The sequence below is a fragment of the Arachis ipaensis genome, chromosome B02 (assembly GCF_000816755.2).
Source record: "Arachis ipaensis cultivar K30076 chromosome B02, Araip1.1, whole genome shotgun sequence".
Lineage (NCBI taxonomy): Eukaryota > Viridiplantae > Streptophyta > Magnoliopsida > Fabales > Fabaceae > Arachis > Arachis ipaensis.
The window spans coordinates 100,746,949-100,763,966 of NC_029786.2; the positions used below are offsets into that span (position 1 = coordinate 100,746,949).

General features: G+C 36.3%; 1 protein-coding gene across 1 annotated transcript; it reads right to left on the bottom strand.

The window, feature by feature from the left end:
* LOC107625988 (myosin-11) lies at nt 4,804–10,767 on the bottom strand. Its single transcript, XM_016328743.2, has 13 exons — nt 10,367–10,767; nt 9,514–9,686; nt 9,158–9,277; nt 9,044–9,108; nt 8,682–8,785; nt 8,509–8,595; nt 8,141–8,343; nt 7,244–7,445; nt 7,085–7,135; nt 6,903–7,001; nt 6,752–6,811; nt 6,353–6,474; nt 4,804–6,117 (listed from the first exon to the last, which is right to left on the bottom strand). Exons 1-13 carry the CDS (start codon nt 10,628–10,630, stop codon nt 4,986–4,988), a joined length of 2,682 nt encoding a protein of 893 aa, XP_016184229.1. The 5' UTR covers nt 10,631–10,767; the 3' UTR covers nt 4,804–4,985.

The window sequence follows — 17,018 nt, forward strand, 5'->3', positions numbered from 1 at the left end:
TTAAAAAGTATTTATTTATTTTATTATTTTTAAAAAATAAAAAAATTTATATTTAAATAAACTTTAAAAAACTAAAATATTAAAAATATTTTTTTGTTTTTTTTAAAAAATAAGATATTATTAATTTTTAGAAAAAGATAAATAATTTATTTTTGAATAAAATATTATTTTGGTTCCTAACGTCGTTTGGGCTGAATTCTAATTTAGTCTCTAATATTTCAAACGTCTTATTTTAGTCCCAAAAACTTTTAAACATCTTATTTCAATTCTAAGAAATTTTTAAATGGGTTCAATATTATCTCACCATTAAATTTGATACAAAAATTTTGCATATTGAAGAGTTAATAGTATTCGATTTCAATATGTAAGTAAAACCGATTTACCAACAATTACTAATATAAACATTTTTTTCTTTGATTTTGGAGCATTGATGATTGATTGTTAGGATTTGGAGTTTTGTATAAAAAGGAAATTGAAGAGAATAAGTGCTACAAGAAGGTTTTGTTTATATTTTTTTTAACACATGCATGAAAAAAGATATGACTTAACTAGTAACGTTATTAACATCCACATCACTCATCATTCCATTAACTATTAGTGTCAAATTTAACGACAAGACTACATTGAACCTGTTTAAAATTTTTTAAGACAGAAATAACACTACTACAAGAGAATCGGGAAATAGCGGCGTTTATTTTTTTTTTCTAAAACCACCGCAAAACGACATGCCAGCGGTTCCATAAACGTCGCAGTTTAGGATGTGGCTATTTGATTTTGCGGGGGTTTTCATGAACTACTGGCACAACTGCCGCAAAATCAATATATAGCGGCAATATCACCAACTTCGAATTCGTCAAAATTTACCGACGGTTATGAACCGCCACTATTTAAGGACCGTTATTTTTTTCAAATTTATTTGGCGGCGGTTAGAAACCATCACTATCTAACAACGTAGAATTTTTAAATTTAATTTTATCCGTTTTGTAACCGCCGCTATTTTTCTGGCTAAACGACCGTAAAAATATTATATTTTGCACCGCACATCAACATTGTTTTTAATTCGGATGTACTAGGTATTGTTTTTTAATTTGTGTTTTTTTATTTTTAGGATTTTTCTTAATATTACAAATTTTAATTATTTTGTCTCTTAACAAATAAATTGATGGCGAAATGGCATTAAAAAAATTACGAAGCAAATTCATATATTTATATAAATATCAATAAAGTGTATCAATTACTAAGAGTTGTATAGTCAACTTTAAAAAAGTGTATATTTAAAAAAAAATCTAATCTTATATCTACTTTTCACTCTGTCCCTTCAAGAAATTCATCCATGCAACGACGTCTTGTGACGACTCTCCACTTTGCACTTGAATTAGTCATCTCAGAGCACTCTTTATTGCCGGCATCTTTATCTTTTTGGCTGCTATTTCATTTTTCATTGTCTGTCCTTTTGTTTTATCGGTTGCTATTTCATCCTCCACTGCCTTTCTTTTTAATTTTTCGGCTGCCAGCTCTACTTGTAGTTCAAGCAGCACCCTTTGGGTCTCTTCTCTTTGAACTTCATCGCTCGATTGATGGAAAGTCGTACCGAAAAATTGACTAGAATCAATCTAAAATATTGAGGATCAAAATAGCACTTAATCCTTTATTTTTTTTATAAAAATAATTTTTCTTAAAAATATATTCAAATAAATTTAAAATTTAATAAAATTAATTTTTATTAACAACACTTTTTTTTATTCAAATAAGTTAATCCAAACTAATAATTACTAGACCAGTGCAAGTCAGTAGATGATAGTGTGTATATATGTGTGTGTTGAAGTGAAGTTGAATAAAGAGATACCGGCCAACTGATAATAATGAAGGCATGAAGAAGAAATTTTAGTGTTGCATGTGAAAGAATTATTCAATAACTATGATTCAAGTTGCACACAAGCGTGCTGAGCTTAGACATTATAACATGTTATGTTTGATAACAGCTTAGGTATATATATAAGATTAACTTACCATTTTCTTAAAGCTATCTTTGCTAAAAAACAAAAAAAAGAAGAAAGAAAGAGAGAGAGAGAGAAACATATTAATCATTAATATATCCAAACACCACTTAATTCAAATGTTAAATATATTCGTCAAGTTGTAATAAATGCTAGAATATCTCCACAGTCAACACTCTAAAAGAAGTGCTTAAAGAACAGATAAACTTATTAGGGTTTGTCAATATAATTAGTTCGTAAAACATCAAGCAAAACAATACATTTTCTTTTAAGAATTGGTTTTGCGCGCTTTGCACTTTGCAGTATTTTATTTAGTGGCACTTCACTATTTCCTACAAGTAGAATTTTTCAAAAAGTAGCCTTTTTTAATAGATTAGTTGATTCTCAACGAAAACACCAATATAATGAGTTATTAAATAAAAAAAAAAAGTTTAACATAAGAACTATACAGTATTGTGAAAGAATCCAAGTACACCTTATAAAACTATTTTTTTAGATATTAATTTCAATTAATTAATTTGAGTTGATCGACTGGTCATGATACGTGCTTCAAATGTTCGTGATATGAAGAGTTCAAGTGTTATTTAGAAGATATTAATTTACATTTTTAGAATATTTTAATTTAATGTATTTTGATTTTGTTTATTTAATTACTAGATTGGGCCTTATGTTTATGGGCTTTAGGGTTTTTCTTTGTTTTAACCTAATAAGAGATTATAAATACCTACTTAGCTATTGTAGTCGTAGCATAGAATTTTTAAAAGTTTCAAAATCCCTTTTTGGTTTTGTGAATGATACGTGCTTCAAATGTTCGTAATATGAAGAGTTTAAGTGTTATTTAGAAGATATTAATTTACATTTTTAGAATATTTTAATTTAATGTATTTTGATTTTGTTTTTCTGTATTTTAGATATTGACCCATAGTAAATATCTTTATTTTATCAATGTGGTGGAAAAATTTTCATGATAAATAAAATTAAAATAATAAAATATAATATAGATGGATAGGGATGCATGTCAAGAGAGTATACATAAGTTGAATTGAGTTGGAAGAGGGGGGCAGTAGTTTCACATGCAATAGTTATAATAAGTATTGACTGCTAGCTGAGTTTACATGCACCTCTCACCATCAAACTAATAACCCTTGTGGTCCACCTCAACATGCATCACACAATTTTTATTCTTCCATTTCCATTATTATTATTATTCAAATAACTAGAAATCTATATGATCTTTCTATTCTTCTCTCTGCCACTCAATTATCCACTATGCCATTGATTACCCCTCAGCAAAATTGGTAAACATCTTCATCATCATCATGACTTACATTATTTCTTCTTGTGTTAACATTATCATCATTACGTTTTTAAAACATCTACAATTATTTATATCTATATATGGAATTTTGTACCATATATATTGATTCGGAATCATGCAATAAAGGAAAGTAGTATATATTCCATTGGAGTATAGTTTGGACTTATATTATTTCAGTGTATATGTACATTATTTTGAAGAAGAAAAAAAAATGAGTAAACTTATTAGTCAAATTATTTATCACTATGAATTATAAACATATATAAAAATTGAATCATAGAAATTGACCGAATGCATGCATGCGTACAGTGTATGACACATTTTGTTTTTTGAGTATTTTCTTTCTTATTATAAGGATTTAGGAAATAAGATATAATAATCATATTTGATTAGCTTGTTCTTCCAACTACTACTTTTTTTGTTTTTTGAATTGATTAGAAATCTCTCAAAATTTCTTTGTTACAATAATTTCTAGAATATATATTCCTTATTTATTTAATTCATAAACAATTTCTTTATCGTGAACCCTTACTTGTTCTTTGACTTTTGATATAGCTAAAGCAATCTACGTGTATTATTAGTTTCAGTTTTCTAATAACTCTTGGCCCGTTAACTTTTACTCCTTTAGTTCCTACACTAGTAGCCTTTGACTTTAGGGTATGTCTTATTATTTTCATAATTTAATCAATCATGCATTCTTTTATTTTTTTTATTTTTTAGTCATAGCGTGAGCAATAGTGAACATTTCAAATGGCATCATTCTATATATATAAATACCATAATGTTTGAAATCATATATGAAATAATAAAACGTCCTTTAATTTGCTTGTCCGGGTTCATTGAGATTTGAGAATCTTAGTTATTATTATTGCCAGGGTTTGCATTATTCATAATTTTGATTTTTTATTTCCTTCTTGTGTGAAAAACTTTGTTACTATCCTTTGACTAATGACTACTCAATTTTGGGTATTGGGAATTTTCTTGCTCAGCCCACGCCGACCATCGTACATGGTCGGTTTCTACCACCTCCTAGGCTTCATGCAGGTTTTTACTTTTTAGGTTTAATAATGATCTATAACAGATTCATTAGGTTATTTTATACAAACTCCTATAGGAGTAACACCCTTACATAAATATATAAATATATAAAACTTAAGGTGTGTTCCATGTGCTTGTGTGAGGAATATTAGATGTCTAATAAGTCAACATAACATTTTTGTATGAATTGTACATTGATACAATATCTTGTTTATTATTAAATTTGGGGTAAAATTTATTTTACATAAGTTATAGTATATTTAATAGTGGAGAATTATGTATTGATTCAATGTAGGGGTTAAAAATAAATAAATACCAATTCTCTGCTATTGTGGCTAATGCTCTTAAGTCTTAACTTGTAAGATGTTTAATGTGCTAAATTCTAAATAAATGTGGTGAATTGTTGTCGAGTCTTCCAAGTTCCAATTATGAATACCATGTTCATAGACATTCATATTAACACATTTTCATTGAAATTTGAATGAAAGCTTATATACAATAAAATAGCCTAATGATAATTAGAGAGGAAAAATAGAAGAGATATTGGTGTTAGAAATGCAGAACCCTAAGAAGTAAGAATATACAACTTAGAACAAAATGAAGACTCATTGGATACACCCTATTCCCCACTACTATCCAACAGAATCTTCTTGAGTGGCTTCATCATCTTCATCCATGGAATCATTATCATCCTGCTTTTGATCCTCCTCATCATGCTCACCACCCTGAGTTTCTGCATCAGACATTGATCCATGTTTTGCATCAGCTATGTCATCATCGCCAGTGTCGCTGCAACTCTCAGTTTCCGAGTCAAATAGAGCCGCAACATTGTCTCTCTCTTGATTGGCAGAGCCTCCAGATTGCCCCCTTGAATCAGTAGCAACAATGCCAATCGTCTCGCTTTGTAGTTTTTGTTCATTATTTCTTCCGGCACCATCAGCATCTGAAGTAGGAGTGATCTGATTCTCGGCCACCATACCATTCGAATCATGCAATGGTCCAGAACTTGCATTGTTGTCTCTGGTTGGAGATTCATTATCTTCATGCACAGATGGAGCTGTGCTGCAAGCCCAACTACCGGCAACTTCGGAAGTTATAAGGTCTGCTGTTTGGATTGTGTCTCTGGCTTGTGTATCCTCGATGGTCTTTTGAGTGTCGACATGATTATTTGATTGCGAGTGATGTAAAACTTGCCTAGTAGTTGTTTGAACATGGTCTTCAGTTTCTTGTCCATTAACATCATCATCAAGCTGCATAGTGTCCCCAGCTAAAGCATCATTCCTGTTCAAATCGAAGTTCCGGTCACCACAATTTGCAGGACTTTCAGTCTCAACAACTCGCTCGGTGCATATGGCATCTCCCTCAATCATAGGTGCCGTGCCAACACCATCTATATTCGAACCGAATCCATCTCTAACACCATGGTCATGATCTGCACTGGTGAATTCGGCTTCTTGCGTATTTTGGCATTCTTCACTTCTTAAACCGCAGTCATGCTTCTCGGTGACACTGGCTTCATCGCTTGATGTTTCAACTTGATCTCTGTTAAGCTTCTGTGCAGAGTTAACAGATCCTGCCTTTGCAGCATTTTCTTTTTCTCTGGGTGATGTTCCACCCATGGCTCCATCCATATCAACTGATGTGTTGTCATAATTATCTTCATCTTCTAGAGTTCTCTGCATAGACTTTAGTTGCTCTTGTTGCTTAGCGAAAAGTACTTGTATCTCTGCGGTTGTAGAATAAAACGATCGTAGCTGTGTTTCCCTGCATCACAAATAGTTGTGGTTATTTAGTGATTGAGCTTCAGCCAAAGTGTATCAAATTATCATCACCATGAAGATTGAGGCAGAAGCATACATGTTGCATTAAAAAACAGCTACACCGTCAATCAGCATTTCACACTAAAAAAAAATCTACCATTCAACCCTTATATACATTATCCTATCGAGACTAGCCATGTCACCCATGATGAATATTAGCAATCATATAAAAACCTTACCGAAGCATAAGCCTTTCTCTGGCACCTTTTAACCTCCGTCTCTCAAAATCAAGATCTCGCATTGCAGCATTTATTTCAAGCTCAAGAACTGAAACTTTAGCCCACGCTTCTTCTCTAGCTACCTGCTAACAACAGCAACAAAGAAAGAAACTTCAGGTGGAAAAGAAATTAATCAGATGGAATGCTGAAGAAACAGATCTGCTATGGGATTCAGTATTCCTGGAACCATAAGCACTGTCAGCACAACTCATAGAATAACTTTGCATTCACATAGAAATGACATTAGGAAAAATAAGATAAGAACACAGGAATTACTGCAAAGCAGACATTATTTTCATAAATGGTTTTGTACCAAAAGCTATCTGTATTCTATACCATGAACTTCCTTTTCGTCTATACCTTTTCACTTTCAAGCTCTTTCTTTAAACTTCTTGTCTCCAGCTCAAGTTCTTCTACTCTCTGCTCATCAATCAGCAGAGAATTAGTTATTCGCAGCTAAACCAAAATATGGATAAGTAACATGAAACTCCATATAAAGTTATCTTTGTACCTTTTCACCATTTGCAGAGGCCAGCTGTTCTTCATGTAATTGTGTTTCCAACTGGCGAACTTTATTATCGGAGACAACCAACTTTTGCCTAGTATCCTCCTGCATTAGAAAAGGAATAACATTTGTAGTACATAAAATTTGGCACTAAGGCTTGGCTAACAGCATCAGCATCGTAGTCGTACCAGCTTGGACCTCAAGGTTTCAACCAGCGAAGAACTCTCCCTCTCTGACTCCTGCAACAGATCACAAGAAACCACCAGTAGGCAACTTAAACTTGACCCAAAAAGTAATTAAGATTTTTTTATTATTTTTTTTCAATATTAGTATCAAAACTTTCAAACCTGGAGCTTATTTATTGTTTCTTGTAGTTCTCTTTCTCTTCTTGACGCAGCATCAGAAAGTCGTTTTAATTCTTCCTGAGCCTCAGACTGAGCTCTATGAACTGCAGCCTTTAGATCATCTGCAGCCTTTTCTTGCTCTTCTTTTCGCTTAGTTTTCTCTTCATCTAATTGTTCCTTCAGTTCAGTAATATTTACCTTTTGACTGAGAGAGTTACCATATAGACCAACATAAATATTAGCACTTCAAATACCAGGAAAATAAATTTTAAAAAGAAATAAATATAGAAAACGAGCTCCAAAAGTGATTCAAAATTAGTTTAACAACTTCAACATAAAAAGACAGGCTGAACCATTTTGATAAGCTCTAATCAGAAGCCACTATAAATATCAATAAACTTGAATCAGGACAACCTGAAATTACTGGGGAAGGGGACGGGGATGGGAGTAGAGGTAGGGTACCCCACCGGGACTCGCAATATCCCCAGGAAGGTGGAATTTACTAAAATGTCATCACTTGTATAAAAAGTTATAAGTTATCATGGTGGATATTTAATATTTGTATTAGATTATGTTAAATTGTGTTTGGAACTTTGGATTATGTTGATTTATGTTAAACTTTGTTGAATTTTTGAAAGATTGTGTTATGAGTTGTGTTAAATTGTTTTAAAACAACTTTAAAGACAATACCCATGAATACCCGCGGATATCCGCCATCCTCGCGGAGACAATTAATCGGGGACCCGTGATGGGGATGGGGCGGGAATGGGGGCATATTCATAAACGTGGATGGGGAGCATCACGGGTATCCATTGCCAGCCCAAGAAATTACATAATATGAAGTATTCATACCATTCAATATCTACATCAATGATAAATTCTGAATCCAACAACGCATACCTATGTATTATAGCATTTGCTTCAGCACATGACTGCATGTAAACACTAAGATTCTCATTAAGGTCTTCCAATGCATGTTTCTGTTCAGCAGATATTTTGTTAGCTTCTCCCAACTCCTTGTGTTTGAGATCGACCATTAGCTGTAACTCTTTCAATTGATCAAGGTAACCTTTTGCTACCGACTCTTTGACTGATTTCAGCTCCTAGAGAATGGATCATATATTAGGTAAGATATTGTAGGTTTTAAGCAACATGAATAAATAAGTTTAAATTAAGACAAAGATTTGTTCTGAAATCCATTAGATGCACAAATAGCCATTAAATATCACACTGGAAAAGTAAGTCATAAAATGAATGAAATTACGTACATTTTCATGAAGTTCAACAGCTGCACGATTTTCATTACGCAAGGTATCAATTAAAACAACTTGATTCTCCAATTGCTTTCTCAGTTCCTGGCAACAAGAACATTGGATAACTTAAAGAAAAAAAAAAGGTTTGCTTCACTCATTTATACTTCAATCCTTCAAAATTAACACACCGTGTTTGATCTTTGAAGGCTTCTGAAATCATCAAGAGATATAGGACCCTCAGGAGCACCAATGCCTAAACCCTTCAATCTCTTGTTTTCAGAAACGAACTCCTCTACATACAAGGGGGGAAAAGTTAAAGCAAAAAGAAAATCAGTATCAATCTCGATACAATATAACCTATACAATCGAATAAATTTGTCTCAAAGCAACATCCTGCAACAAAGCATAGCAAAATTATGACATTCATCACATATGAAGCTTTAATCTTTGACAAAATAGAGGTCTGAGTTCTGCTTATGAGCATTAACCAGAGTATAATGCAAGAATGACTAAGAATAGTATGTATGTGAGCTGCTAATCATAATGCTACCTGCTTTCCGTTTGGGAACTGCATTATCTGTTGTGGGAGTGGACACAACCACCTCTCGATATACAGGTGGGATTGGTATAAAAGATAAAATCGTAATAGAATCACTGAATTCCAAAGGAACTCATATTACCATGTTGAGGGGGAGCTGAAAATGATATAATATCTCCATGATGAACTTTTACAGCAGCACTATTCTTTTTCAATTTCTCCCAGTTCAGATAAGTTCCATTTGTGCTAAACAAAAAACAAAACATGAAGGGAGCAAGACAAATTCCAAATTAGACAACTTGCAGCACTTAAATACAAACTGACACATCTTCAACAGATTCAGAAAAAAAATTTAAAATGACTTGGCAATGGATGATACAACAAAAATAATAAATCTATACCACTAGGTGGGACAAGCTACATGTAAATTACACCTCGGTAGAATGCATGTAAAATAAATCCAAAAAAGAAATGGCAACAACCTCGTATCTTTCAAGAATACAGACATAGTGTCCTCCATATTTTCATTGGTAACCCTCATCCTATAAATTTTGCAATGGTTTGCACTAACAGAGTTGGAATCAATCTGGAAACGCACATCCTCCACCAATCGCCCAATGCAGTGCTCATCAGCAGTCAACAGAATATTTATTCCCTGCTTACAGTTCTCCCAGTCAGATGAAAATCAAACAATGCTGCAATTATTAAGATTGATGCTTCTATCAAAGAAAAAGCAAAGATTGTTATGTACCAAAAATTAACTAGTTCACCAAACAACCACAAAACTTTTATCTCCACAGCCCATGTGAAGTATGTTATTGGATCAAATGATACCACATTGTCCAATCATGAACCATGTCGATAGCAAAATCATTGAATAAGTGATATCTATACCCTTTATTTCCTTTTAAAGAGAAAAAAAGCTTTCCCTTATTGCATATAGTCCTACATATGAATCAGCTTCTTTCGTTTTCAAAATCATTTAATAAAAAATTACTTCTTAGACAATTCTAAAAAATTTAAAACAAAAAAGACTTTTTCGCCTATAATGTGAATAAATCCAAGTTCGCCTATAAGTTGAATACAAATAATCTGTAAAACCTACATGGCTAACTATACATTCAATTAAAAGTTATGCCTTTTCCCTTTCCATATTGTCCTACGTAATAGTAACTTACAAGTACATGGTTTTTATTTTTTACTTTGTATTTTCGAAACCAACAAGAAAAGTTAACCTTTTTTTTTTTCAAACAATTTGAGGAAATCCAAAAGTGCTATTCGAATTAAAGCTAAAGAAAAAGTGAATATAAGTAATGAGAGAAGGTTACGAGTTACCTGGGTTCTTTTGCGAGCATTGTTGGAAATGGCGGTGAGGACGCCCCAGACGTGAGGGTCGGGAGTGTTATGAAGTGGCTGGGTAGCGATTTTGGAAGCGACGGAGAGGATGAAGTCTCTAGGGTTCAATGGCGGTTGTTGCTGCTGCTGCTGCTGTTTCTGGATGGGTTCCGAAACGACGTCGTTGGGTGTAGAGGTAGGGAGATGAGGGACGGTGGTGTTGGGGGTGGTTTCTGGTTTGGCGTCATTCTCCTCTGTTGCCATTGAAGAGAGAGAGAAGAGAATTGGCGGGGAATTTGAAACCCTAGTTATGTAGTCACCTAATTTTGGTGGTAAAGTCAACACTGAATTGTGGTTGCTGGTTTAGTCAACACAGATGAACTGACTACTGAGCACTGAGTGATAAGTGATAACAAAGACTTGTAACTAATGGGAAATGCATTTTCTTAAATTTTGTTTTTAAAATATGATTTTTTTTATTTAATATTTTTTTTCATATATTTATTTTTGGTCTTATTTAAAAAATATATAATAAAAGATAATATTTTACAAAAAATATAAAAAAAATTGAAAAGATTCATTTACGTAAATAATGTTCTCTCATGTTCGTTCTACTAAAATGGATGGTTAATTTCAAGTTTTCAACAAAACCTCTGAATAAATAAATTTAACCTCTTGTAAACAATATTAGTCTTAAATACTTTTTAGTTTTTATTACATAAAAAATATTATATTCATTATTAACAAAATAAATTTTAACTCTTATTTTATTATATTTTATAGATGAAATTTAATAAAATATCCCGTTAAAAAGATAATAGCAAATCATTTTTTAAAAAATGTTATGCTCCTTACTCTGAGTAAAACCCCATAATGGCCCCTCAGATTGAGCCCGTGCACCAATGTTACCCTTGACTTTTGAAATGCTCTAATTGCACCCTTCAGATTGAGCTCCGTGCGAAATCCTGGTCCCTCTACCCAATTCCGGCGTGACTCAGCAGCCGGAGTGCTGAGCTGGCTGCTTATTGTCCACGTAGGCAGCCTTAAACGGCTAGCTGATGTGGAGGATCTTCAAAAAATGTCGAAATTCCCTAAAGTAGTCCCTGGTACCAATTATAAACCCTAAGTTGTTCTTCCCTCTTTCTATGTGTATTGGTTCGTCGTCCAACTCTCCCTCTTCTTCCCTGTTATTCTTCTTCGTCCTCTCCCGCCATGAGTGACAGTCAAGCTTCTCGTAGGTCGAATCGCTCATCTGCAACTGGAATCTGGAGAGGAAACAATGTGCGTGCCCGGCGTTCAGCAGTTCTAGAGTGGTGTGGTTGTGGGTGTAGGCCTGTCCTTCGGTGGTCAGGGACGGAGAGTCATCCTAATAAGCCGTTCTTCGGGTGTCCGAATTATAACGTGAGTGCAATTACTAGCTGAAATTTGGCTGAAATTTATAGTGTTGGTTACTTGAGGTAGTTGTTTGATAAGGTTGATGCTTGTTTGCAGACTAGTGGAAAGAATTGGTGTGGGTTATTTGTCTGGGCAGATTCGGCAAAGGATGAGGTGCCGCTGAAATCTGATGAAGAAGATGAGCAAGGTGGGATGAAGATGAACATTGCATGGAAGGTGGGCAAGCTGGAAGCAGATGTGAGAAATGTAAAGCTGATGGTCCAAGTGCTTGGTTTAGGGGTATTTATGTTAGTTGTGTTTGTGTTGATGTTACTGTTGAAGGTTTGATTAGGGTGAGAGTTGAAACACACAACCAGTGTAATCCAGTTTATGAATAATGTAATTGACATTAGATTGTTTTTGATATAATGAATGACTATTTGGTTTTGTTCTTGTAAACATAATTGATATGGATAAGCAACAGTAGGATGAGCTTACATAAGGCACAATTCATAACTGAATCACAATAAAAATAGTTCATATAAAATTCTGCAATAATGCATTGATGACAATAACAAGCCAAAAAATTCTGAGCATTGTTTCAGCTAGATTCCAGCAACTTAATTAGTATTTAAAAGTTGCAGAGGTGTCTATAAATCACCATGACCAAACAAAAGAGACTAAGATAATTGTTTCACAAAATATTACAATCTTTCATAATCTCAACCTAAAGCTAGGATCTGCATCACTTCTTTCTTGGCGGTTTGAACCCTGGGGTGGGTACAAACTTCAGGAAGTTGGCAAGCCTTGCTGCAGTTGCCTCACTAGCTCCCTCCATTGGATTGAATGATGCAGAGCCAGTTGGAGGAGGTGACCTTCTTCTAAGTGGCAGTTTCCCAGGTCTTGTAGGTGTGTTCCTGGTTTGTTCATGCTGCTGCAATATAGACAATATTTGACATAAAGCCTATAAAATAAGACAAGTAATAAAAACACATTACATGAAACATTATTAAACAAATACCTTTTGGGAGTTTTCAGCTTCAGAGTATGAGGGCTGAGACAAATCAATTTCAGCCTGCTGGACATCCATATCCACAAGAGTGGCAGGAGAAGGGGCAGATGCAGTAGCAGTTGCAGTAGCGGACGCTGTTGCAATTCCAGAGCCTGTAGCAGTAGCAGAGGCAGTTGCAGCTTGAGGTGCATTGGAAGTAGTTGTTGTAGCTGAAGCAGTGGCAGTTGCAGTGACATTCTGAGCAGCAGCCTTAGGGTCTTTAGCAGCAGCCTCCGCAGCTTTCTTCTTCTCAGCCTTTGCAGCTTCAGCCGCCTTCTTCTTCTGACACCCTCTTTTTGTATGACCTTTCTGCAAGCAATACTTGCAAGTGAATGGTCGTAGCTGTCTCTTCAGAGTGGTGGTTGACTTGGATTTCTTGCTAGAGTGACCCCCCTCATCCGCATCCTTCCTTCTCTTGGTTTGGAGCTGTCCAGGTTTCCTCTTAACCAAAGGTGCCAATGGTCTGTTGGCCTCAGATCTTTCCCATAATTGTTGGCCAGGTATAGGATTTATGTGGTGGGAGTAAGTGGCTTTGTAGGACTCCATTGTGAGGAGCTTGTGGCAGAAATCCTCAGGCCACTTGTTGACCCTTGCAATAGCAGCACATGCGTGCACACATGGGATTCCTGCAACACCATCATCAGCAATAACAAGTAGGTGCATAGTTAATTAGACTCACTAGGCAGAGTAATTTAATAATTAAGTAACAGTTAAAGACATTACCTGTTAGCATCCAAAACTGACAAGTACATAGCCTTTTCCCCAGATCCACTACATGGTGTGTAGGGTGTCCATGTACCTCGAACTTCTCGTATCCGATGTCTCCAGCCCAGATTGGTTGCCATTGCCTAGATTCCTTCCTCAGCTTCTCCAGTCTGCTCTTGATCACTAGGGGAAGTATCCCCACATGGTTATCCAACTTCACTTTATTTTTGGCCATCGTTCTCATTACGAACATCCTAACCTCTTCCAGCAGTGTGATTATAGGCTTCCTCCTAGCTTCCTTAATCTTTGCGTTGAATACTTCGCACGCATTGTTACAAATTGAGTCTAACTTTGGCTTGTGACTGAACTGAGATCTTGTCCAAGAATGTGTTGGCCACTTTTCCAGGTATACCCATGCCTCCGGATTAAGCCTCTTTAACTTTTCCCTATGTTCCCTGAATTCCTCAAAGGTTGTGGCTCGTGCACAATCCCACATCAAGCCTCTTAGCTCCAGATCTTTCCATTGCTTGTTGAAATTCCTCCACAAATGCCATACACAGAAACGGTGATGCACATTGGGCATCACCTCCTGTACAGCATTTATGAGTCCCTACAACACAGAGTGGATGCCAATAATAATTAACACAGATACAACAGAGAGAAGTATGTTGAATACATAGTTATATGCTCATCCATTTAGACCCTTACTTTTTTTATTTTCACCATACTAGACCCTCACTTTGTTAATTTTCACCATAATAGTCCCTGAGTTTCTAACAAAGGCACCATAAATGTCCCTAACTTTTACTATCGTGCATCTACATTAGTTCAACTCAGATATCAGCAGGCCTCTTACAGATCAAGGATATTGTAACACATTGACGCAAATAAACTGGAAACTAAATCAGATGGGATTAGCAGTAGTGTACCTTTTGCATATCAGATATGAAACACCAACCATGTGTCTTGTAATCTCCCAAATCTGCGTGCAGTAGTTCCAGGAACCATTTCCAGTTGGCAGTGTTTTCAACTTCTACAACTGCCCAAGCAATGACATATATGTGGTGGTTTGCATCCTGCCCAATAGCTGAGAGAATCTGCCCTCCAAAGACAGTTTTCAGGAAAGCACCATCAAGTCCAATGAGTGGACGACATCCTGCCTTAAATCCATTCTTGCAGCCACTTAAACACACATACATTTTCTCAAATATCACTTCACTGTTTGGCTGTGGGATGGTGCAAATTTCCACAGTTGAACCCGGGTTTGTCTTCAGCAGTGTCTCCCCATAGTCCCTCACCATTGCATACTGAGCCTTTTCATCACCGTATACAAGGTTTCTAGCATCAGACAATGCCCTAGAAATCGAGTTCCTATTCAATGACAGATCATACTTGGTCTTGAAGAAGGTGTTTGCATCACAATGCCTGAAGTTGGGATACTTTCTGACTTTCTTCACCAGCTTACTAGCAACCCAGTTACGATTGGCTGCTCTGTTCTTATCCTCCCTTGCACAGCTGTGATCATCTCTGAAAGTCTTCACTTGCCAGCAAGTATCGTCTCGGTCCTTGGAAGCAAAGATGACCCAACCACATTCCTTCACCTTGCAAACTGCCCTAAGCCTATTCCTATCATTTTTATTGAACCGAATACGCCTTCCCTCCTGGATGGTGTACTCCCTAACAGCCTCTTTGAAATCCCACTTTGTATTAAACTTCATTCCAACCTCCAAGTGAAGCTCCCCGAACCTAGCCCCCTCTCTAAAAACAGGAAACACCTCATCAGACTCGGTCTCCTCTTCTAGTTCGTCTTCAGAATTGGGTGGGGTTTTCATCTCCAATGAATGCCAAGAGTTGGCACCATCAGAATCAGTCCCAGGATCGTATGCATCATAATCATCATTCTTATCAGTTCCAACTTTTCCAAAATCCACTTCAATATCAGAATTACCCTCCACATAAGCATCTTCATCAACACAAATCTTCTCCTTCATCTTATTCTTTCCCTTACCCTTATCCTGTGAAGCACTCCCCTTACTTGTTTTCTTCTTACCCTTTACCTTAGGTGAAGGAACAGGGTCCGCAACACATGAATCAGATGAGCTGTCTTCCCTTACTGGTTTATAGGGCTCATCTTCTGAACTATCATCAGTTTTAGAGGACTCCTCATCAGATGACATCAACATCACTGGGATCTTGCTACGCTGCCCTCTTTTCTGAGCCTTTGTGCCTCCTATCCTAGTGGCAGACCTGAGGCAATACCTCCTATGAACTTTTGTTTGACTTGGTTTCGAGGTGTTCTTGGCCTTCTTTTTAACTTTTTGTTCAGACGGCACCTTAACTGATGCTTTTACCCCTTCCTCTCTAGGTCGACTCACATTAGCAGTAGGATTCTTTCCATGATTTGGCCTAGAACCATCATCTGGGGCAGCTGCAACATTTTCCTTAGCTTGAGTCCCAAGGTCCCTTACTTGATCATCAATGTATACCATAACCTCCTCCCCTTCTATCAGTTCAGGTGACGAAACCTGATGTTCAATGTAGATATCAACAAGGCCGGCATTCTGTGAACCCATCTCACACATCTCTCTTAGGTCTGCATCACTATTTAACTTCCTCAATCCCTCCCCTATGCTCTTTCCAGGTACAAGCCACCAGACTTCCTTCATTCTGTCATAACCTAGCTCCTTATAATAGTTTCTCAGGTAAAATACATCCAACCTATCCACCTCAACATCACCTACGCAGTTTCTGTTGTCCGGATAGTAACCAATCTTTCCATCCACGCCCTTCTCAAAACTTCCTCCATGATGAAACATAATGTCCAGTACTTCATCCATCTGCTAGATAAGTTAACAAACAAATTAAACACATGCAACCTTTCTTTGAGGAAGAAAAAAAACAGAGCAAACCAAACCCCTGCCTAACAACGTAACCACAAAAACCTAACAACACAGAAATCTAAACAAGACACCAAACGAATATCAACTCTGCTTCAATCAAGACACCACGTGAACATCCATCAGTGAAAACCAAAAAAAAAAATTTAAACTTCAACTACACATTCTGTATTACTAACCTTGTTGTAGCTGACGATGACGATAGCCTCTGCTTCAACCACTTCGTACCTGTGGCGTACTTCCTTCTCCTGGCAATGAACTCACTCAAGCAATAGCCAGAAAGTGCCCTAATGTCACACCATTCTCTGGACGACAGCGAGAGGAAACGTTTGAAGAGAAGTAGGAGAAAGCCTAACGAATGATCAACCCCCTCCCCAAGCAACGTTTCAATTCCCCTCCAAGGCAAAACAACGTCGTGTTGATTCATTAAGGCCATCCACGCAAAACGGCGCCGTTTAAGGCTGCCTACATGGACAATAAACAGCCAGCTCAGCGCTCCGGCTGCTGAGTCACGCCGGAATTGGGTGGAGGGACCAGGATTTCGCACGGAGCTCAATCTGAAGGGTGCAATTAGAGCATTTCGAAAGTCAAGGGTAACATTGGTGCACGGACTCAATCTTTTTTT

Coding starts and splice junctions, on each gene's coding strand:
- LOC107625988 (XM_016328743.2), bottom strand. CDS start 10,630: ATGGCAACAGAGGAGAATGACGCCAAACCAGAAACCACCCCCAACACC. Junction 7,002..7,084: donor AAACCTTGAGGTCCAAGCTG/GTACGACTACGA, acceptor TTTCTAATGCAG/GAGGATACTAGGCAAAAGTT. Junction 6,475..6,751: donor AAGAGCTTGAAAGTGAAAAG/GTATAGACGAAA, acceptor TGTTGTTAGCAG/GTAGCTAGAGAAGAAGCGTG.